The sequence below is a fragment of the Aotus nancymaae genome, unplaced genomic scaffold (assembly GCF_030222135.1).
Source record: "Aotus nancymaae isolate 86718 unplaced genomic scaffold, 86718_ANA_hifiasm-v0.15.2.pri h1tg000012l, whole genome shotgun sequence".
Classification (NCBI taxonomy): domain Eukaryota; kingdom Metazoa; phylum Chordata; class Mammalia; order Primates; family Aotidae; genus Aotus; species Aotus nancymaae.
Window position 1 is genome coordinate 18,074,430 of NW_026988423.1, and position 22,431 is coordinate 18,096,860.

General features: G+C 52.2%; 1 protein-coding gene across 1 annotated transcript; it reads left to right on the forward strand.

Moving 5' to 3' along the window:
- The first annotated feature begins 612 nt into the window (after positions 1-612).
- ANKK1 (ankyrin repeat and kinase domain containing 1) lies at positions 613-13,394 on the forward strand. The gene is made up of 8 exons (XM_012470638.2): positions 613-925; positions 6,060-6,354; positions 7,517-7,668; positions 8,104-8,153; positions 8,773-8,928; positions 10,229-10,347; positions 10,979-11,015; positions 11,947-13,394. Exons 1-8 carry the CDS (start codon positions 741-743, stop codon positions 13,248-13,250), a joined length of 2,298 nt encoding a protein of 765 aa, XP_012326061.2. The 5' UTR covers positions 613-740; the 3' UTR covers positions 13,251-13,394.
- Positions 13,395-22,431: the final 9,037 nt, after the last annotated feature.

Below are 22,431 nucleotides of genomic sequence, written 5' to 3' on the forward strand. Positions count from 1 at the left end.
TGTCCATCCCTCTGAGGTTTGGTGGAGCACAGCCCCAGGAAGGGAGTCCCGTGCAGACAGGAGCCCAGACTTCCCTGCAACTTTGTCCCTGCTGACCTCTCCTTGGTAACCTTTAGCACACCAAAGCTGGCTGGCTAACAAACAAATAATCAAAACCCCAGCAAGAACAGAGGAAACATGAAACCAGTCAGACCAACAGATTCAGACCAGAAAATCCCCATTGAAAGTGTTTGAGTCCCATACTTGATGGATAGGGGCAAGGGTCCAGGCCTGAACCCTTCATAAACCCTCTTGAATGAATTGTAGGAATACATAAACCGATTTCACTTAGCGGTGGGCCTCAGTAAACTGGGTCCAACTTCTCAGGCTGGACTTCTTCCAGCTTCGCGACCCCTTCTTCTCCCAGCACCCCTCCCTGGAGAAAGATGGGGAAAATCAAAGGCTGAGACAGGGAAAATGCGGTGGCTTCGGAGGGACATACCCTCTCCACAGGCCCAGGTGGCTCCATCCCTGCTGAGGCTTCAGGGCTCAGCTCTGGGATTTCCCCACCTTTGCGGGGCAGGAGCGGCTCCTCTTGGGCGGGGAAGGAGGCAGGGCCGGCTCGCCTCCGGGTTCCCCTCTCCCGACCCGACCGGAGGAGCAGGAAGCGGCGGCTCCGAGGCCCACCCAGGCTTCAGCCCCAGCGGGGAGTGCGCGGCGCGGGGAAGGGAAGAGAAGGGCAGGACGGCCGCGCCGACCCCATGGCCGCCGACCCCACGGAGCAGCGGCTGGGCAGCCTCCACGTCTTCACCCGCGATGACTTCGAGGGCGACTGGCGCCAAGTGGCCAGCGGCGGCTTCAGCCAGGTGTTCCAGGCGCGGCACAGGCGCTGGCGGACGGAGTACGCCATCAAGTGCGCCCCCTGCCTCCCGCCTGGCGCCACCAGGTACCTGCCCGCCGCGCCCTCCCCTTTCTCGGAGGAGAAACTGAGGCCGGGCAAGCTTTGGGCCAGGGAGCTTGAGAGGGAGGAGTGGGCTGAGGCTGGGGCTGAGGACTGTCCCCCGCGGCGTTTCTGAATTGCACTCAGTAGCCTGAGCCTCCCAGGCACAGCCATACCTGTCTCCCTATCCGAAATAGAGTTGGCACACAATACCTGTTTGTGAACTCCACAGAGGTCAAAGGCAAGTGAGAATTACCCACCAGAGACGCCTCTGTCCATCTGACCTTCCGAACTTGTCCTGCCTCCTTCCCTCCTTCTTGGCTCTTGACCACTCTCTGCCACCCTCCTACCCACCCCAGCTCTCAGGGCACGGCTGTGGCTCCTGGGAGGCTGTGGCACTTTGCTCAGTGATCTGCAGGGAATCCTGTTCTCGCTTCCCATGGTGGGGGGTGGGGGGCGGGGGGTGGCCCCTCGGGGGTGGGGGGTGGCCCCTCCCAGGTGGCCCCTCCCAGCCAGTGCAGTCTGAGGAGATTGGGGGATGGAGACTGCCAGGCCTGATGGTCTGTCCAGGCTCCTAAAGGATCAAGTCTAGAGCTCTCTGATCTCTGTTTTTGTATTTGTCCCTTGCTCTCATCATGCGCACCACAGCCATGCCTTGCCCTGACCTCATTTTTCTCTTCCTACCTCTTTCCCACTGTTTCCATTGGTCTCTGCCTTCCCACTCAGATGGGCTCCAGTCTCATTTCCACCTGAGTTGCATATACTAGCTGTGTGCTTGCACCTTACAGCCATGAAGAAGACACTCGGGATAAATCTGAGCATGATAACCACGTCCTCCTCCCAAGGCTCTGGGACATCAATTAGAGAGCCTGGGGTGGGAGCCCTCTGTGACTGGCATCTGGCTTGGATGCTATCTGTGGTTCTCTGGGATTACCAGGCAAACTCTTAAGACACAGCCTCAGGTGCCACACACTCAATTCCCAGAACTTCACCCACCTCATGAAGAGAGGAAAAGTGCCTAAGGCCCACTCACCTTCCTCCCTCAATATCTGCCTGTTGGTTTCAGAAGAGGGTCAGATTATGCCAGGATTTGTCCAAATCATTTATAGCCTTTGGAACATAAAACGAAAGGAAACAGATGGCATTGACATGATTACACTGTGAGACATTGATGCTAACTCCTGTCACTTTCCCTTCCAAGTTCTGGGAATTCCCTAGGTGGAGGGGTAAGAGAATTCGTGGTAATTAAGGCTTACTATATGTGGATTACTATACCAGGAGCTTCACATGCATTACTTCACTAGATCCTCTTTCCAGCTATTCATTCATTCATCCACTTGACAAACGCTTTTTGCTCTCCTACTATGTGTCAGCCACTGTGCTATACCCTGCGATTAATGATGAATGCAACGGATGTGCCCTTTCTCTCCAAGAGCTTGCAGCCTGGGGTGGGGCGGGGAGAGACATTAACCAGATAACCCCACATGTAAATGTAAATGTGCTACTGTGAGAAGCTTAAGAAGGGGAGATTTATCCTTCAAGGAGAACTCATTAATAGAAAGCTTGACTGAGATCAGAAAAAGCTTCCTTGAGAAAGTTACGCCACAGCTGAAATGTGAAGAATAAGTATGAATTAAGTAGGTGAGGAGGAGAAAGTTTTCCAAGAACAGACAACAGAGTTGTGCAAAGAATCTGTGGCAAGAGGGGCATGGTAAGTACAAAGATGGGAAAAGGCCATCATGGCTGGAGTTGGGAGAGTGAAAGAGCAGTGGAAAACCACTGAGCATTAACAACCAGGTAGCGGTGGTGATAACGAGAGGGATTAATCAGAACTGTAGTATGGAGAATGCATTGGGAGGGGTAGAGTAGATGCTGGTCAAGTTAGATTATTATCTTCATTCTGACAAGAGATGGATGATCAAGGCTAGACTGGAGTGTCGAGAGTGGAGATAGGAAAGGAATGGGTTAAGCCATATTTAGAAGATAAAAATCCACCTGACTTGGTGCTGGGTTACTTATGGGGAGGGTCATGATGAGGAAGAGGGGTATTAATGCTAACTTGATGTCTGGCTTGCCCAAAAGAATGGAGGAGCCACTAAAGTGTCCACTCCATGAGAATGTCTGTTTTGGTCACAGCTCTGTCTCCTGTGCCTGGCACATAGTTGGTGTTCAATCAATATTTACTGAATAACAGTGTTGGCAATTAATGAAGAGAATATGAAAAGAGGCCCATGCTTGGAGAAGAAGATCATGAGTTCAGCTTTGTACCTGTTGAGTTTCAGATGCCTTTAAACAGTCAGGAAGAGTTGTCAAGTGAACTTCAGAGTGAAGGTTGGCACTAACAATATTAGAACTTGGGAGTCATTTGTTTTAAGTGATCATTAAAGCTAGAGCATGGATGAGTTGCATTCATTCAAAGCACTAAGTGAAGAAAACAGTACCTGTCCTCATGGAGCTTATAATCTAAAGGAGGAAGACAAAATAAATAAGCAAATGAATAATAAACTTTTTAGCTATAGCACTGTGACCACTTGACAGTTCTTGATTAAAATATCTAAGGAGAGTTGAGAAGTCTGATTTTTCAAGAAATTGTTTAGTCTAAAAATATGAATGTGTGGCCCTCTGTGTATGGGGGAGATAAGAGTTGGGAGGGGTTGCTTTTCTATATAGACTTCTCTGTGAAATCATTCCTAATTAGATACCACTTGAGTAGAGATTTGAAGCAAATGAAGGGGTAATCTATGTGGCTCTGTTAGGAAGGAGTGTTCTCGGCAGAGAGAACAGCAGGTGCAAAGGTTCTGAGGTGGGACAACACTGGGCATGGTGGAGGAACAGTGAGAAGCCCATGTGGCTGGGGTAGAGTGAGAAGGGAGTGATTAGTAGGAGATGAAGTCAGCAAGCTATTCCTGGGGTTGGGGATAAATCTTACAGGATTTTGTCAGCCATGAAAGAACTTTGGCTTTTATTGTGAACAAGAAAAGAGCCATTGGAGGAGGGCAGTGACATGCTGTGACTTAGATTTTAAAATATGGCTTTGGCTGCTGGGTTAAGAATAGATTGTGGAGAGGAAGAAAGTCCAATTAGGAGGCTTGGGCCGAGATGCACCGTGGGGGAGAGGTGGTGAGAAGTGGTCAGCTTCTTGCTCAACATTACTTCATTTGAAGGTGGAGCTGGCGGGATTTGCCAAGACTTGACTGTGGGAAGTGAGAGGAAGAAAGGAGTCAAAGATGCCACCAGGGTTCTATTCTGAGGACAAGAAGGACAGAGGCCCCATTCACTGAAGTGACAAAAGCTGAAGGAAGAGCACGTTTCAGGGGAAAATCAGGAGGTTAGCTTTAGACGCATTTGATATCGAATATCCAATTGGAGATGTCAGATTGACAAGAGAAAGATTATAGAGGGAGAGGAGCAGAGAAGAAGGGCTTGGACCAAACCCCGTGGTCAAGTAACATGATATAAGCCTTCAAAGGAAACAGAGGAAATGACCGTAAAGGTAAGAGAAATACAGGAGAATGTTGACACATGGTTCAAGTAATGGAGTTTCAAGAAAACGAGAGATCTGAACTATCCACTGAGAACTGAAAATTATTGGTGAGATGTAGCAATATAGAGGCTGTTGATGACCTTAGCCACAGGTGTTCAGGGAAATGCAGATACCAGAAACTAGACAATAGTGGGTGCAGCAGGTTGAGGAAGAGGAGAGACAGCCGCAAACGCTTTCAAGAGTTCTGGGTACGAAGCTATGAACAAGCTGTGCAAGGCAGTTACAATTATGCCCAGTTTTTAGTTTAGAAACTGAGGCCCAGAGGATTCACTTGCCCAGGGTCATGCAGATATTAAAGGGTTAAACTGGGATTTGAAATAAGGGAAGTGTGATCCCCACATCCCATGCTTTTTTCCAAGTCATGGCAGATGTCATTGGTTCCTGTGAACCCAAGAGGATGAGAGAAGACAGATTAAAAATATCACAGAGGTGAAGAGATCTCTGGCACAAGTAAACAAGAACAGGAGAAACCTACATTAACCAACCTGTCCAGATGCCAGGAAGAGCATGTGGTTTTTCCCAAAGGTTGGGGCTTTCTGGTTGGCTTCCCAGGGAGGCCCTGGGAGCACAGTGCCAGCAGACTCTGGCTGCAGCACCATCACAGTTTTGTAAATACAGTGCTCTCAAATATGTCATTTTTCCTTAATCCCCATCCCCGCAATCCCAAAACAATCTATAACAATTTGCATATTTACTGTTCTGTGGGCACATACAGTGAAATGAGCAACAGGGTTTGCAAATACTTATTTTGTATGGCCTTCCCTTAAGTCTTGACTTCTGTTCCAATTCAACAAAGATGTATTGTGCAGTGCATGGCAATGTGCTGTGGGAATTGCAAAGATGAATAATTACGGTTCATCCATCAAATGGAATAGTGTGCAACCATTAAAGATCATGCTTCAGGAGAACAGCAATGTGGGGAAGTGCTCGTGCTCCACATACTATGTGTCCAAAGGGAAAGAAAAGAAGGAAGACGTGAAAGAGAGAGAGGAAGGGAAAGAGATACCTTGAAGGTGGATGGTAAAAGCCTATACTAAAATATCAACAGAGGCTAGCTCTGGAGGGTTGCATCCCTGATCATTTATTTTTCTGTATATAGCTCTCTGATTTCCTATGTTTCCTGCAAGGTATATATATTACTTCCATAATTAAAATGGTAATAAATGATGTTTTAAAGCAGAAGCATGAGGCATCATGTTGGTCCTCCAGGGGCTTACTTAGATTTTAGGGATTTATCTGCCCTTTGCTCCCATCCCCCAGGAACAAATATCTACTAGGTGAGATAAACATAGAAATAAGCAACCAAAATAAATGGCAAACTGTGATACACTTTTTTTTTTGTGGCCACCTCTGCAGAACGAACTGGCCCTTAAACCTTCAAACTCCTTTATTTTCTGCCTTGTTGCTGCTGAACTGTAATCTACGCTGCCAGCTAAGTATCGCTTCATGTCTCGCTTTCCTCCTCCGCTACCTTGCAAGCTCCAGAGGCTTCTCTGGGTCCCCACAGCCTGGCATCATGGCTAGTTTATGTGTTCTGCTGGTTGCTGTAGTAGTGAATGGGTCACCCTCTTTCACACTTGCTCCCCTTCTCCATAGCTCCGATGTGAATTACCTCATTGAAGAAGCTGCCAAAATGGAAAAAATAAAATTTCAGCACATCGTGTCCATCTACGGGGTGTGCAAGCAGCCCCTGGGCATTGTGATGGAGTTCATGGTCAATGGCTCCCTGGAGAAGATACTGCCCACCCACAGCCTCTGCTGGCAGCTCAGGTTCCGCATCATCCACGAGACCAGCTTGGCCATGAACTTTCTGCACAGCATTAAGCCGCCTCTGCTCCATCTGGACCTCAAGCCGGGCAACATCCTCCTGGACAGCAACATGCATGTCAAAGTAAGGGCTCTGGCCAATCCCCTGCCCCCTTTCACTTGAGGATTCCCTCCAGGTGAGCAGAATTATCCACCTGTCTGACTGGCTTGTCAAGAGCTTTAAGCAGTTCCCTTCATGGACATATTCTAAAGGCAGGGATCGCACTGCAACAGAGAAGGCTAAGCAGTGAAATTTGGGGCATGAGGCTGGGTAACCCTCTTTGGACTCAGTTTCCCATTTCTAAATTGGATAGAATAATCTCTATTCTCCGGCACTTTCTTTTATTCAGATGGAGATGTGTGTAAATGAGATAATCCCTAAGAAAGGTCATAATGGACATTTTTTCAATTTCTAAAACACGCTTCACTCTTTTCTGCCCCAGAACATTTGCACCTTCTGTTCCCCCACTGCCCCCTATTTATCTAGCAAATGCGTACCCACTATTCAGCTCTCAGCCTTAACATCACCTCTTCAGAGAGGTCTTCCCTGATCTACTCCAGCAGATGCCCATTATATACTGTCACTGTACCTCTGATTCTCCATATTCCTAATCCCAATGTAAGTATACAATCATTTGTGAAACACTTTTAGTAAGGACTGGACCCCCTATTTGAATAAGTATTCATGAGGATATGGAGTGTGTGTTGGTGGGGGTGAGGGGGCTGTCTCATTTTCCTTATCTGCTGCCCAGTCCTTGGTCCACAGCCATACTGGCCCTCAAGGCATGGCCAACTTGGCAAGTGAATGACCCAATGGATGGGAGCAAAGGGAAGGTAAATGTCCATTGTATAAGTGTTTCAGGGCCCCTGGAGGTGGGATAAACAGCTTACTGAAGGTGGCAACTTCGTCCATAGTCTCCGGGTAATAGTAACATCTACCACGTCCTAACTACGTGCCAGGCACTGTTTAAGTGCTTTTTGCATGATACCTCATTTTGTGCTCACAATAGCACTGAGTTAAATGCTCATATTACTAACACTTTACAGATGAAGAAACTGAGGCTCTGAAAAGATAAGTTATTTGGCCAAGATCATCCAGAGAGTAAGTGGTAGCACTAGGAGAGAGTGTCATAGAAAACCGCTACTCTACCCTGGAACAGGCAGATCGCAGTGGGGGTGAGAAGCCATAGCTGTTTTCTGTCACTAGGCTCTATCACGGCCTTATCCTTGCCCCTGCTTTCTCCCAGATTTCAGACTTCGGCCTGTCTAAGTGGATGGAACAGTCCACCCAGATGCAGTACATCGAGAGATCAGCTCTGCGGGGCACGCTCAGCTACATCCCCCCTGAGATGTTCCTGGAGAGTAACAAGGCCCCAGGGCCCAAATATGATGTGTACAGGTGAGAGGGAGGCCGGGCGTGATGCCACACACCCAGCAGGCAGCTCGCTGCCACCACCCTGCCTGGGACCTATGGTCCGAAGGGCAAGGCAGTGCAGGGATAAGGTCTGGCCCAAAGTGGAGGGCTGGGGAGGACTCTGGCTGGAGAGGCGGAGGGCTGGGGAGGACTCTGGCTGGAGAGGCGGAGGGCTGGGGAGGACTCTGGCTGGAGAGGTGGAGGGGTAGGGTGGACTCTGGCTAGAGAGGTAGAGGGATGGAGAGGACTCTGACTGGAGAGGTAGAGGGCTGGGGAGGACTCTGGCTGGAGAGGCGGAGGGATGGAGAGGACTCTGGCTGGAGACGCTTGCCTGGGACTGTGTGAACCGTAGGCCCTCCAGGCTGCGGTGATCTTGGATGTTCAACTAAGTCATTCAGAAAGCATTTTCTACATCCACAGCTTTGCAATTGTCATCTGGGAGATCCTCACGCAGAAGAAACCATACTCAGGTAGCAGGCAGCTGTGGCTCTGTGTGAGGTGGCAGGAGGGCCCCTGGGATGGGCTCCTGGATGGGGCTGTGGGAGGACTGAGGTTGAAAGGGAGCTCAGTGGCAGGTTTGTATGGAACTGTATTCTCTTCAAGGATTCCTCTCCTCACCCTCCTTCTTTCCTGCCTCTATTTCTAGAGCTCATGTCACAGCTAAGGCAAGAAAAAGTCAGCCCAGCCCCCAGCCCATGCTTTGTGGCTCCAAATTCCTTGCTTCCAAAGTGCCCTTTCTGCCTTCTCATACCCCTGCCCCCTGCCCTCTAGATGCCAGGTAAAAAGAATGCAGGAAACTTGGGCAACCTTGCAACGTTGAGAGTCAGAGCCTTTGCCTAGGCCTGTCTGTCAGCTCTGCTGCCTTTGGACAGCACAGACCTGCAATGTGGGGTCATGTCTGGTCTGGGATTTGGCTGGAGCCAGATGGAACCTCAAGTCGGTTGAAAATCTAGCTGTTTACTCACCAAGCATTTGTGGGGCCCCCACTGCATGCATACACTGTCAGGATCCTCAGAGCCCCCGCTTTCCACTCCAGCTCCCCTCTAGCCCTACCTCCCAGCAGCCACACAGCCTGGGCCTCCTTTGCAGGTTTCAACATGATGATGATTATTATCCGAGTGGCGGCAGGCATGCGGCCCTCCCTGCAGCCTGTCTCTGACCAGTGGCCAAGCGAGGCCCAGCAGATGCTGGACCTCATGAAACGCTGCTGGGACCAGGACCCTAAGAAGAGGCCATGCTTTCTAGGTGCTCATCCAGCATCCCCTAACCCAGGGACTGGAAACTGGGTGCGGCTGGGAGGGGAGATGACTGAGTATTCCTGGGAGCTATGCAGAGATACTTTTGGCACTATGGCCTAGAAGAACTTTTTTTTTTCAGAGACAGGGTCTATGTGGCCCAGGCTGGAGTGTGGTGGTGCTACCATACCTCATCATAAGCTCAAACTCCTGGGCTCAGGAGATTCTCCCACCTCAGCCTCCTGAGTAGCGAGAACTACAAGCACATCACCATGCCTGGCTAATTTTTAGATTTTTTTTTCCAAGGGATGGGATCCTGTTATGTTACTCAGGCTGTTCTCAAACTCCTGGCCTCAAGTTATCCTCCTACCTCATCCTCCCAAAGTGCCGGAATTACAGGCGTGAGCCACTGTACCTGGCCTAGAGGGCCTATTTTTTTTTTTTTTTTTTTTTTGAGATGGAGTTTCACTCTTGTTGCCCAGGCTGGAGTGCAATGGCACGATCTCAGCAACCTCTGCCTCCTGGGTTCCAGTGATTCTCCTGCCTCAGCCTCCTGAGTAGCTGAGATTACAGGCACAAGCCACCACGCCCAGCTAATTTTTGTATTTTTAGTAGAGATTGGGTTTCTCCATGTTGGTCAGGCTGGTCTTGAACTCCTGACCTCAGGTGATCCACCTGCCTCACCCTCCCAAAGTGCTGGGATTACAGGCATGAGCCACCTCACCTGGCACTAGGACTTTTTAAGGCAGACTGCATCACGGGGCTGGCAGGGTGGCACTGGGAGCCAGGAGCAGCTGAGGATGGGGTCTGGGCTCTGTGTGTGTTAATGCATGTCCCTGTGGAAGGTGGAGTAGAAACCCTCAGTAACAAAATGCAGAAGCCACAGCATCTGGGCCTGGCCCTGTCACCAAGCTCTCCAGGCAGCCCTAGGTTCTTTCAGAACTAGTTTCCTTGTTTGTAAAATGTTTCCAGGCCATGATGTCAGAGGCCAGGGGTGGCCCATAAGGTTAACTAGTTCTTTGGGGACTGTGAAAATGCACCTGTTTGTAAGTGTGAGCATCTTAGAGATCCCCTAGCCTTGCCCCCTCATTCTGTGGGCAAGGACCCTGATAACTCAGAGGGCCAGTGCCTTGCTGAAGGTGCCTCACTACGACCCAGGTTTTCTGCCTTCTTGTGCATATATATGAACCTATGTGAGCCTGGGAATGGATTTTGGGAGGATACAGGAATGTTAGGGTATCTAAAATTGGGAGGGTACTGCCAGCCAGCCTGCTGCTTCCTTTCCTCTCTTTCTCCCCGTCATGGAGCAGACATTACCATCGAGACAGACATACTGCTGTCACTGCTGCAGAGTCCTGTGGCAGACTCAGAGAGCGAGGCCCTGGCCAGGAAGGTGTCTTGCAAGCTGTCGCTATGCCAGCCCCTGGAGGTGAGTATGTGGACTGTGCAGTCCTTACAGTCATGCTAAGCTGGAGCCTACTGTGTGGACTGTTGTGACTTCTGGCCAGACACTGAGAACTCATGCACAGCCCAGTTCAGGACTACCTCCATCCAGAGGGGACACCTTTCCCTAATTTGTGGGAAGATGCACCAAGAGATAGTCGTAGCTGAAGCGCAGAGCCCCTGGGAAGGACATACCTTCTCTCACATGTTTGGGACCAAGCAGAGTCCCGTCCTGCAGAGGAAGATCTGGCTTTCCCAAGCTTTCATGCTGTGGGTGTCAATGCCATCCCTCTGCTCTTCTGTCCCTACTCTAACACGGGAACCAACCATGGGTTGGCATGGGGCTCCCCTGGCTGAACTCACAGATCTACCCTGAAGTTCAAGTGGCCCAAGGGGAAGGCAAGGCCCTGAGCTGCCTCTTTCTTGATGGTCTCTCCTGCTCAGTGTTTTCCTCTAGACAGCTGGAGATAGTAATGGCAAAGGATAAGGGTCTCCCAGAACAGGGTGGGATATGAGTCCTGACAGTGACCAGGAACGCTCGAGAGAGGGGAGGAGGGCACAGCCTGGAACAGTGGCGCCACTGATCTGCCCTTCGCCTGCTGGTTATGCCTCCCCAGGTTAATGAGGACATCAACCAGGAACTGATGGACAGCGGTGAGTCCGGGTGCCACAGATGGGACCGGAGAACTACAGCAGAGAAAGTAGAGTCTAACCACACCCTCTCCCCATCCCCTTAACCTCTCCCTCCTCCCCAGGCCTGTCACACATCCAGGGTTTGGGGGCCTTTTTCCAGCACCCAGCTGCATGTTCATAAATGCACATCCCCTCACGGAGCCTAGCTGCCTCCCCTTCAGGTCTGTGTCCCTCCAAGACCAGAGTTCCCATTTCCTGACCTGAGAGGTGAAGGATTGGTTCTCAAGGCTGCTGCGTGTTAGAATAGCTCGGGAAATTTAAAAAAAAAAAAAAGTTTTGCCTTGGGCACACCCTAGACTGAGTAAATCAGTGGAGGTTAGGCCTTGGTAGTGATCATTTTTGTCATTTTAATTCTAACACTCCACTGGGTAGAGCAGGAGGATGGTGATCCTTAAGACCTCAGAGGGGAGTTTAGATCATAGAGCTGCAACCACAAGCTTATTTCCAACTTACACTTACTCACGTCACCTCCGGCCCTCACCTGAACGTTCTTACCTACATGATTTGTCCTTCCACTAGTACAATGAGGTGATCATGCTTTGTCCCCTCTTTGCTGATCCAGATAGGGATGCTCAAAGAGGCAGAGAATTGGCTAAAGTCAGGGGATGCTGAGGGGTGGAATCAGGATATACACCCAGGCCTCTAGAGTCGACTGCTCTTTCCGCCTCATCTATGGGGAAAGGACTGCAGGACTCAGCTCTCCAGGATGATGGAGGCTGAACTCAAATAGTAACATTCATGACTGTGTAAAGAGCCTTGCTTAGGAAACGCACTGCCCTTCCTGCTCTAGCCTCTGTTCCTGGATGGTACTTCCAGGAGACAGGGGGATGGCCATGATGACCTCTGGACAAGACATAGGTCTTTATTTTCAACCCCATCTTCCTCCCAGCAGACTCAGGAAACTACCTGAAGAGGACCCTTCAGCTCTCCGACCGTGAGAATTTGGTCCCAAGCGATGAGGAGCTGTGCATCTATGAGAACAAGGTCACCCCCCTCCACTTCCTGGTGGCCCAGGGCAGTGTGGAGCAGGTGAGGCTGCTGCTGGCCCATGAGGTAGACGTGGACTGTCAGACAGCCTCTGGATACACGCCCCTCCTCATCGCCGCCCAGGACCAGCAACCCGACCTCTGTGCCCTGCTTTTGGCACACGGCGCCGATGCCAACCTGGTGGACGAGGACGGCTGGGCCCCCCTGCACTTTGCAGCCCAGAATGGGGATGACCGCACAGCACGCCTGCTCCTGGACCACGGGGCCCTTGTGGATGCCCAGGAACACGAGGGGTGGACCCCCCTTCACCTGGCTGCACAGAATAACTTTGAGAACGTGGCACGGCTTCTGGTCTCCCGTCAGGCTGACCCCAACCTGCATGAGGCTGAGGGCAAGACCCCGCTCCACGTGGCTGCCTACTTTGGCCATGTTAGCCTGGTCAAGTTGCTGACCAGCCAGGGGGCGGAGTTGGATGCTCGGCAGAAAAACCTGAGAACACCACTGCACCTGGCAGTGGAGCGGGGAAAAGTGAGGGCCATCCAACACCTGCTGAAGAGTGGAGCAGCCCCCAACGCCCTTGACCATAGTGGCTACAGCCCACTGCACACTGCAGCTGCCAGGGGCAAATACCTGATCTGCAAGATGCTGCTGAGGTACGGAGCCAGCCTCGAGCTGCCCACCCACCAGGACTGGACACCCCTGCATCTAGCAGCCTACAAGGGCCACCTGGAGATCATCCACCTGCTGGCTGAGAGCCACGCAAACATGAGTGCCCTTGGAGCTATGAATTGGACTCCCCTGCACCTAGCTGCACGCCACGGGGAGGAGGCAGTGGTGTTGGCATTGCTGCAGTGTGGGGCTGACCCCAATGCTGCAGAGCAGTCAGGCTGGACACCCCTCCACCTGGCGGTCCACAGGGGCACCTTTATGAGTGTCGTCAACCTCCTGGAACACCACGCAAATGTCCACGCCTGCAACAAGGTGGGCTGGACACCTGCCCACCTGGCCGCCCTCAAGGGCAACACAGCCATCCTCAAAGTGCTGGTCAAGGCAGGCGCCCAGCTGGACATCCAGAATGGAGTGGGCTGCACGCCCCTCCAGCTGGCCCTCCGCAGCCAGAAGCAGGGCATCATGACCTTCCTCGAGGGCAAGGATCTGTCAGTGGCCACTCTGGGTGGTTCTGAGCCAGGAGCCCAAATGGAAATTTAGACAACTTGGCCAGGCGTGGTGGCTCATGCCTGTAATCCCAGCACTTTGGGTGGCTGAGGCAGCAGATCACCTGAGGTTAAGAGTTCGAGACCAGACTGGCCAACATGGAGAAACTCCGTCTCTACTAAAAATACAAAAATTAGCCAGGTGTGTTAGCACGTGCCTGTAATCCCAGCTATTCAGGAGGCTGAGGCAGGAGAATTGCTTAAACTGGGGAGGCGGAGGTTCCAGTGAGCTGAGATTGTCCCACTGCACTCCAGCCTGGGTGACAGAGCAAGACTGCATATCAAAAAAAAAAAAGAAAAGAAAAAAAGAAAGAAATTTTGACAACTTGGGGTCCCTCGCCTGTATGGATTGGAATTGATGGAAGTGCAACTGGGCTTCTGGCAGGGCGTCTTCCCCATCTGCGCTCTTCACCTGCCCCTTCAACATTGAGAGGAGACAGGGGGATCTGGGTGACGAGGTGTGGGGAGGGGATCACTGTGGCTGTAGCTGAGGAATGGGCCCTGGCTTGGAGAGCTGCCTTCAACACACACTCCAAGTCACTTCCAACAGACCCCAGGCCTCCTCCTCCTCCTTTATGGGGACACAAGCCCCCCAAATGAATTCCCTCTCCAGTCCAAGACACCTAGCATCTTTTGCTACCTGCCTCTGAGTTCACAGGGGCCCTTGCATCCTAGCAGAACCCCCTCTGAAGATGGAGGGAGGCACAGCAGTGAGGGAAGTGGGATTCTCCCATCTCTTGTCTTGTGTTCTTGGCTCCTTACCTCAGGCTGGGACAGGAGAGCCAGACACATGTGCTTTGCTTAAGGGGCAGAAGCTAAAAATTCAAAGGAGGTTTCTGCTCACTATTTAAAGTCCTAGTCAGCCACCTGTTGCCACACTGACCACACCTTTCCAGTGCCCAGGGCCCCAATGCCTGGGTCTCCCTCATGGCCTCTTGGGAGTATAGGAAGGGCGCACTCCAATTGTGGATAAGTCACCCTATGGAGATGTGAGGTCCTTGGTCCAGCGCAACCCTTTATCGTGTCCAGTTTTATGGCCAGGTTTCAAACTCTGAAGTCAAGAAAGCTGTGGCTCTGAGTTTCCTGTTTAGAGATGGATTGGCCTGTGGAGCCAAGTTGCATATAGAGTCCAGTAGTGTTAGTATGGTGTGCTTGTGTGTGTATGCGATTTGTCTAATGTGGGGTATGTGTGTGTGCTTATGTGTGTGTGAGTTCACATAAAGGCAGGAGGCAGGGGCAGCAGAGGGAGTTGGAGGCGGGGGGTGGTGATGATGAGGGGTAGGTTATTTGGACTCAGTATGGAGCTCGCAGGGCTCATTTTTGTGACCACACCCAAGGCACCTGTCACCTGTCCTGTCCTGTCCTGTTGGTTGTGGCTAGAGCTGTTCACTCTAACTTTATGTGACCAGAGCCCTATAGCTCAGCTTCCAGGAGAACAGCCAATAATTGAGAGGGAGTGGGGACAGGATGAGTGTCCTGGGGTCCTAACCTGCTCCTTCTACCTCCCCACACTGCTGGACAGCACAGTAGAAGCAGCCCTTCCCACTCAAGGATGTTTTGCAATTGTCAGAAAAAAGGAATCATCTGTCCCAACTATTGGCCAGCTCTGAGCCAAGTTGATTGGCAGGCCTGCCTCTATATGTCATTCTCCTGGGCTGGGCACTCCAGGCTGGGCATGCGGCCAGCAGCCTGGCATCAGCATGGGGTGAGAGAGGTGGGGCAGAGGAAATCTGTTGCCCACATGCAGTCCTGTTGAATTAACAAGTCCCTTTCAGCAGAGCTAGCAGCTTTGCATCCTCTGTCACTTGGCCTCTGGACCATCGCTCCAGCCTGTTGGACCCTGGGCCCTTCACCACCGCCTTGCCATAGCTTATAGCCACCGTGGAAAGCCAGATGTGAGCCCAGGAAGCTAGAGTGTGTCCTAGAGCCAGGGTTAAAAACTGAACCCGCACATTAGAATCTCCTGAACAAGGGGCTTTTAAAATGTACCAACACCTGGCCCTACCCTCAACCAATTAAACCAGAACCTCCAGGGTAGGATCCTGGTGTGCGCACCACTAACAATTCCCAGGTGAATCTAAAGAGCACGCAGAGCTGAGAAGCACCAGATCATCTCATGGTTTCTCTGTGCCCCTTTTTAGCATAACCTTGCAGTCAATAGCCAGCAGCCTGGGTGTCAGAGGTCTTTTTCTCTCCCATTTGGATTCCTGGGGACTGGAGGCAGGGGACACTCAGTGGACTGTTCCATCCTCCTACTCCCTGCTAGCTGCCCAGCTCAATGTCTTTAGGCTCACTGAGACTACGCCTTAGGCAAACTTGTAGTTAAAGATGCCCCTAGGAGTTCTATCTTTCCCAGAACATGCGAGAGCAGGAGGGAGGCGGAGGAGGCACAGGGCTGTTTGCTTCTCCTTCCACTCTGAAATCTGAGTCTAACTCTAAATCTAGGATTCTACGAGAGCCAGAGAAGGGTCTAGGGCTACATACTCCCAGCCAGGGGAGCTCAGATCCATCAGTGGGAGTGATCACGAGGGAACCAAAGTGGGAGAAGAGTGGTTGGCTGATCCTGTTGGAAAGAGCTGAGAACTGAGAAAAAGCCTTGAAAAAAGGAGTTAGAAAAGGCAGGTGATCCTTTTGCACCAGTGTTCAGTGAATGACAGGGATGCCATGGAGATGTGGACAGAACTGTCCCTGGGAATCATTTCAGCCCTGGTGATCCTGAGTCTGAAGGAGATTCCTCCACCTGCTTCCTCTAAGACAGAACAGGAGTGGTGACTTCAGGCCAGCCCTGGCCAACATGGCCCCGCATTGCCCATCAGCATCCTCTTCTGCCCTCTCAAGCCACTCCTAGCCAGACACAGACACACACACAAACACATACAGTATCCACCTTGAGTCCCCTTTCAACACAGCTGCCTTCTAGGACTTCCCTAGGAATGTTTAAAATTGGGTTTGAATGAGGCCCTTGAAATTCCCAAGGAGAGGATCTCTAGTTGAAGTTGAAGCCCTATTTAGGGGACACTGGGGATCGGGGGATAAGAGCTCCCCAATTTCTTACTGGGCATCTCCACTTGGAAGTCCCGTAGACTCCTAAAACTCAGAGTGTCTGAAACTGAGCATTCTCTTCTCCCTCCTCAAGCCTAATTTCACTCTTTATCCCCCATTTCAGTTGAAGGTATCCAAACTCCTAACCAGGAGCCATTCTGGACCAGCACCGGGAGGATGGAAACCTACATCCACACTGCTCAGTAGGATAGCCGCCAGCCACAGGTGCTGCCGAGCACTTGAAATGTGGCTAGTGTGACCAAGGAATCAAGTTTTTTTATTTCCGTTAACTAAATGTGTGTAGCTAGCAAAGTCTATACCTGTCTCGCCTCCTCCAGGCGGTTGCCGTATGGCGAGGGGTTGATCAGGGAGGGCTTTCTGGGAGATGTGGATGTTGAGAGGACAAGGACAGAGCAGAAGAGGAGCAAAGCCTGGACTGGACTGAAGGGGAGAGGATTGGCTGGTGAATGTGAAAGAGACACAGCTACTATGGGAGCAGACAGTGACCAGCCGATGGAGGGGCAGTGCTATCCAGGCGCAGGTCAGGGAGGTGCGTATTCGGTGGGGAGACCTTAACGTCCATTCTGATTTAGAGCTCCCATGCAGGATGAGGGGCAGTTGGGAGCTGCTGTCAGTTTCTCAGCAGAAGGAGGATGCAACCAGAACATGCCATGCATCCTAAAGACCTCTTCAGCTGTGCGCAGAATGAGGAAATGGGGGACAGTGGTGGGAAATGGAGGACAGTGGTGGGAAATGGGGATCCTGCCCTAGGGGCTTCAGAGCTAGACACACCTGGGTTGGCATCCCACTTCTGCCCTTTGCTAGCTGTGGACTTCACCCAGACTTTCTGGGCTGCAGCGTCTGTATTTATAAGAGATTTGTTATCTCAGGGATGCACGTAGATCACGCATATCTCCAGCATCCATTGGTACTCACCATCACTTCTCTCCTCTTCCAGCTTTCTCCTCCTGTCCTTTCTCACCAATGTTGCTCAGGTAACCCCCTCATTACCCTTTACCCATGTGACAGCCTCCTTTCCCATCCTAAACTCTGCTTGAACCAATTCAGCCCACCCCAAGGAAGACATTCCTGGGTGCTGAGAGATGGCACCCCCTAGCCAGAGACACAGATAGCCCAGATTGTTCCACCTGGATGCCTTCTTGTGCTGGAAATGAAAGCTGTTGGTGGAACCCTACAATTATGAAGCTGGGAATCCTAAAGGAGCAGGGAGGCTTGGCAAGCTGTCTCTACAGCAAAGTGTGGGGCAGAGGCCCAAATGGGCTACCGCGACTGTCTAGAAGCGAGGCGGGATTGCAGGGATCAGCAGAAAACTCATCAGGCCTGAAAAGGCCTATAGGAAATGAGGAGACTGGGGAGACCATGTCCCTCTCCAAGCCAACCTGGGGGGACTGAGCCCCAGGGAGAGAATGACAAGGCACAGGGTTGAGGAGGGGAGGAAGCAAGGCTCCGGGCCTGTGGCAGGGAGGAGAGGAAGGAGGGAGCCCCAGGACTCCCTGAACATGCAGATGGCAGCTCTGGGATGAGCCTGTGTTCAGGAACATTCCTTCCCTGATGCCCCGTGCACTTACCTATAAAACACATCTCACCAACAGGTGAGGGCCTCCAGGGAGTTAGGGCTCCAGCCCACTCTGAAACTCAGCAAGCCTTGCTGCAGCACCCAACAGCCCCAGTCCCCTCTTGCTGCTAATGCTGAGTCCCCTTCTCCCACCAGTGCTGCAAGGGTCCTTCCAGATCCAACTTGCCTGTCCCTAACCATGAAGACTTCTCTGCTTGCCCCCCTGGAGATGCCCACTCCTTCCCCAAGGTCATTATGTCCCAATGCCCAGTGCAGTGAGGTCGACAGAGCTGCTCTCAGGTCCACCCTCCTTGCTCATTGTATGCCATGTCACCATGCCCTGCTTGTTTCTGTGTTCTGTCCAGTCCTCTCTCAGTGCCCTGGTGTCCGGGGCACAGAGGGTGCTTCCTCCCTGCTCATTGAATCAGACTAAAGGCAGCAGGGGTTTTTGGATTAAGGTAATGTAAGGAACAGAGGGTAGCAACCAGGTGGGGCTGAGGTCAGGCAGGGAGACTGTGGATGGTTGGATCTAGTGGACCCAGACAGGCAGACCTAACACTATCTTAACTTGATGGCATCATCTAGCAGCGATAATGCTTATTTCTGGGTCATTGTAAGAATTAAATCTGATATCCTGCCAGTCAGAAGGCAAAGCAGTTAATAAGCACTCAACACATTTGTTTCTTGTAGCTCCTCCTAAATCAAAGGAATGCTTTTCTGGCAATAAGGCATAGACAGCCCATCCTTTGGGAGCCTTCTGACAAGGAGGCTCTTGGAAGCTTCTGCCCATTTTCCTTTGCCAGTGCACTCAGGAAAGGAAAGGGAGACTGTCCTTCAGTGCCTTGGTGTGGGCTGAGACACTGAGACCCCCTGGGAAACACCTATGGGTCAGGTCAGTTATAGGGAAAGGGCCAGCCCCACTAGCTGCTCATGCCTGCTCTACCCAGAGCCTGGGTCAGGTCTGTGGCGTCAGCTCTGGGAGGAAACCAACAATGACAGTTGTCTCCTATAGGACAGTGTCCTGCCTCTCTTGCCCCTCCCATGCTTTCCCCTGCCCTGGACGCAGCACAGAGCCTGGCCCCCAAATGTGTCTCCCCACAACTTACACACTCCTAGGGGCAACAGGACAGCATGTACGAAGTTGGACCTGATGAGGAAAATTCAGGTGTGGACGGCCCAGCTCTGTCTCTGCACAGTCCCCAGCTCCAGGCCCTTCCCCTCCCATTCCTGGAATTGCACCACCTCCCCACTTTCTGACAGCCATCCTTCACTTCCTGGGCAGCTTTGACTCCCCCTGTGTGCCAGGGAGGTGGCCCCCTCTCTCTGGCCTCACACGCAGCTCTGGGGCTCAGAAGCCAGGTGTGAATATGGGAGAAAGCCACATGCAAGTGTAGTGGTCACACAGCACTTCCTATGAACTTGGGGTTGTCCCTGGCTCCAGCTGGTAGTGAAAGGTGCCCAACTGCCCTCCTTGGGCATGTCCATGTGCCCTCCTTGCCATTCCCTCTCCTGGCACCTTTTTGGGTCTCTGCTCCAGTGAGGCCTTATTTGCCAGGTAGCAGAACTGTGATGGGAGAGGAAGCAGGAAGCTATTTCTACCAGGTACCCCCTTCCCACTTCCCCTCTAACCCCACAAAGCGAGGGTAGGTCTCTCCACTCCAAAGATGGTCTGTTCTCCCCGCACCAGCTTCCTGCTTCCCTGTACCCCTACAACCTAGTGTAGCAGAGCCAGGGTCACCTGGTTGGCAGGAGAGGACCCTACAGCACACAGATGCCCAGACTGGCCCTCTCACTCCCGAAGCCCCACTAAATAACTGCACCCCCTGCTCTTCCCCCACTACGCACCCACTTGCTTGCTGGAGCAGCCTAAGTTCTGTTTACATGCACCCCAGGCTGTGACCCTACAGATCCAGTCCCAAACAGGAATTCTTTCTCTTAAAAAAAAAAAAAAAAAAAAAAAACTTATGATCATCCTAGCCTCTTTCAACTGCACTCAGACTGGTCAGGAGGCTGGGCTGGAATGGACAATCTAAGATATAGAGTCAGAAGATCTAGCCTGAAAGGCAGGCCACCCTTTCTATATGAGAGGCTTCTTTTCTGTAAGTGGAGATGATAAGAATGCCCCTCACTCTGGGGGGGTTAGGAGAAGAACATGCCATCACGGAGGGCAAAGCTTGCAGAGAGGGCCCTGCGCAGATGGGAACTAAAGTTGCAGACTCAGCCCAGGTCCTGGGGGTCCAGGAGGGCAGTGAGCCAGTGGGGCACAGAGAGGACTGGGCCACCAGGTAAAAGGAGCTATGCAGTCCCTGAGGACAGGGATGTTTTGGGAAGAGATTCCAGATGGGAGGGGATGCTGGAAATACCCGCAAGGCAGGCCAGGCTTCAGTGTTTCTAGTTGCAGGAAATTGGCTGTGCCTGTGCTGAGACCACCTGGAGAGCGGGATCTGCAGCTGTTTCTTTCAGGTCTCCTGCCCCAGCCACGCAGGAAGGAGTGGTCCATGCTCTCAGTCTTCCTGTCCCCACTGGTGCCCTACCTAATTGTTCAAGGCCACAGCACACCAGGGCTGCCGCGTCACACGTCATCTAGGAGAACGGTGTCTGGAGGTGCGCAGTGCTTGCCTGTGCTGTGTCTGCCCTCCCTGGGCTCTGCTTTGGGGGAAAATTGTCGATCACAACACTCAGATTGTTGTGATCGGACTAGACGGAACTCACGAAGGCAGGGCTCATGACCATTCTTGACTGTTTTAATCCCAGCACCTCACCCAGGGCCTGGAGCACAAGAGTTGCTCAATAACTATTCCCCGAGGAGGACAGCAGATAGGTGGATGAAACAGTGCAATTTCTTAGTCTGCTGGACAACTCACCTTCTCATTCCCAGGAAATTTCCCCAGCCCAGGGCCACCCGAGAGTCCTCCAGGACCCAGAAGGAAGAACGAGGGCCTGAAGCCTCAAAGACTTGCAGTCACCTCTGGGTCTACTCCTTTGTGACTCTGTGATTTTGGTCCCCATCTAAGATGACATATGCAAAGTGCCCGGCTATGCCTGGCCCTTAGGTGGTAATCCTGGGCTGTGCTCTAGGAGGGAGGGGCAAGGGGCCGGGGTGCAGACTCTACCTGCTGTAAAGGCAAATGAATGATCCTTTGATTAAAAGGCAGTCTACAGAGCGACACAGGCACAGACAGAAACCCAGGGAAAGGCAGAGAGGAGCGAAAACTGGAGGCTTCCTTTCCGCCCTGCCGTCAAGAGCAAGGGACCATCGTCAGGGCTTCTCTGGAGAGAGTCAGAGCCTGGGCCACCCCCTTCCACCTTGTGTTCCCGTGTCGTGTCAGGTCCTACTCCTCCCATTTCTTTGCCCCTGAAGTGCTGACGGGGGGAGAGGGTGGATCCCAACCCTCCCCCTGCCCACTCTAGCTGTCAATCTGCTGTCTGGTAGAAAGACGTGAAGCCTTGTGACAACTGTGGGCAACTTTCCCCTGCCCCGCCTCCCGCCCCTGCCCTGCCCTCTTCCCCTCTGCTCCCTGTCAATGCTCTTCTCACTCTGCTCTGGGTCTTGCTCCCTCCCTCTCTCCCTCCCTCCCTTCCTTCTTCTTTCCTCTGTTTCCCTGTGTCATCTCTTCCAATCCTCACAGCTGATAAGCCTGTATACCCTGATAAGATTCCTAATCATGGGTTATGCTTTTAAGCGTCCACCCAGGTCAAGATCTTTCACAGACTTTGAGCATGGTATGTGTGCAATGGGGATGGGTTGGGTTCCTGGGGCTTCTATCCCCCTTGGGGACCTGACGCCTTCCCCAGAAGGTAGTCACTGGGCCATTGGTCCCCCTAAGTTAGACTAGGGGTCTGTTTTGCCTACCTTCCAGAATCAGGGTGCTCTTGGAAACAGGAGCCTCTCCCAGGGTTCAGCGCTACTTTTAGGTTCGGGAGAAGATCAAAGTCCATAATTAACTGTTCAGGGCAAGTTAAGTGCTCCAAACTTTGGTGCTAAAAATACTGTATTTAGCATGCAAATTATGCCCTGACAGCTCCCCAGAGCCTGAGCCCGTGGGTGCCAGCCCCTTGTTTGTCATCACCACGGTTATTCTCAAGGTGGTAAGAATATTCCTCCCTCTATGGGTGGATTTACGCTTCATTTGTAGAAAGCAAAGTTTCTGTTGTCAGGGCAGTGCCAAGCTGTGGCCCAGAAGGCTTGGAGCTAGGGACCGGCCTGGAGGCTGAGAGGAGGGAGAACTGTCCAGGCCGCGGTGGTCAGGGCCTTCCCTGCTTCCCCCAGCCTGACCCAGAGGAAGGCGATCCTGACATGCGACAGAAGACAGGGCTAGGGACACAGGCAGACACAGGCAATGCCAGCGCTTCCAAGGCCACCTTTTCCACAGAGCCTTCTCCACCCTGGTGGGTGAGAGGGCAAAGGATGGATCATTCAGTGGAAGCAGGAGCTGCCACAGGGGAGGTGAGCAGTGGCAGTGACCTGGCTTCCTTGGGTTAGACCCTGCAGACACAGGGGTCTCACTACCCCAGAACGCCAAGAACGGAGGTGGCGCTGCTCCTTTCTACCCAGGGG

Excerpts from the sequence above, each read along its gene's own strand:
- ANKK1 (XM_012470638.2), top strand. The coding sequence starts at position 741 with ATGGCCGCCGACCCCACGGAGCAGCGGCTGGGCAGCCTCCACGTCTTC. Across the intron at positions 926-6,059 it reads CTCCCGCCTGGCGCCACCAG|CTCCGATGTGAATTACCTCA; the intron begins GTACCTGCCCGC and ends CCTTCTCCATAG. Across the intron at positions 10,348-10,978 it reads CGCTATGCCAGCCCCTGGAG|GTTAATGAGGACATCAACCA; the intron begins GTGAGTATGTGG and ends ATGCCTCCCCAG.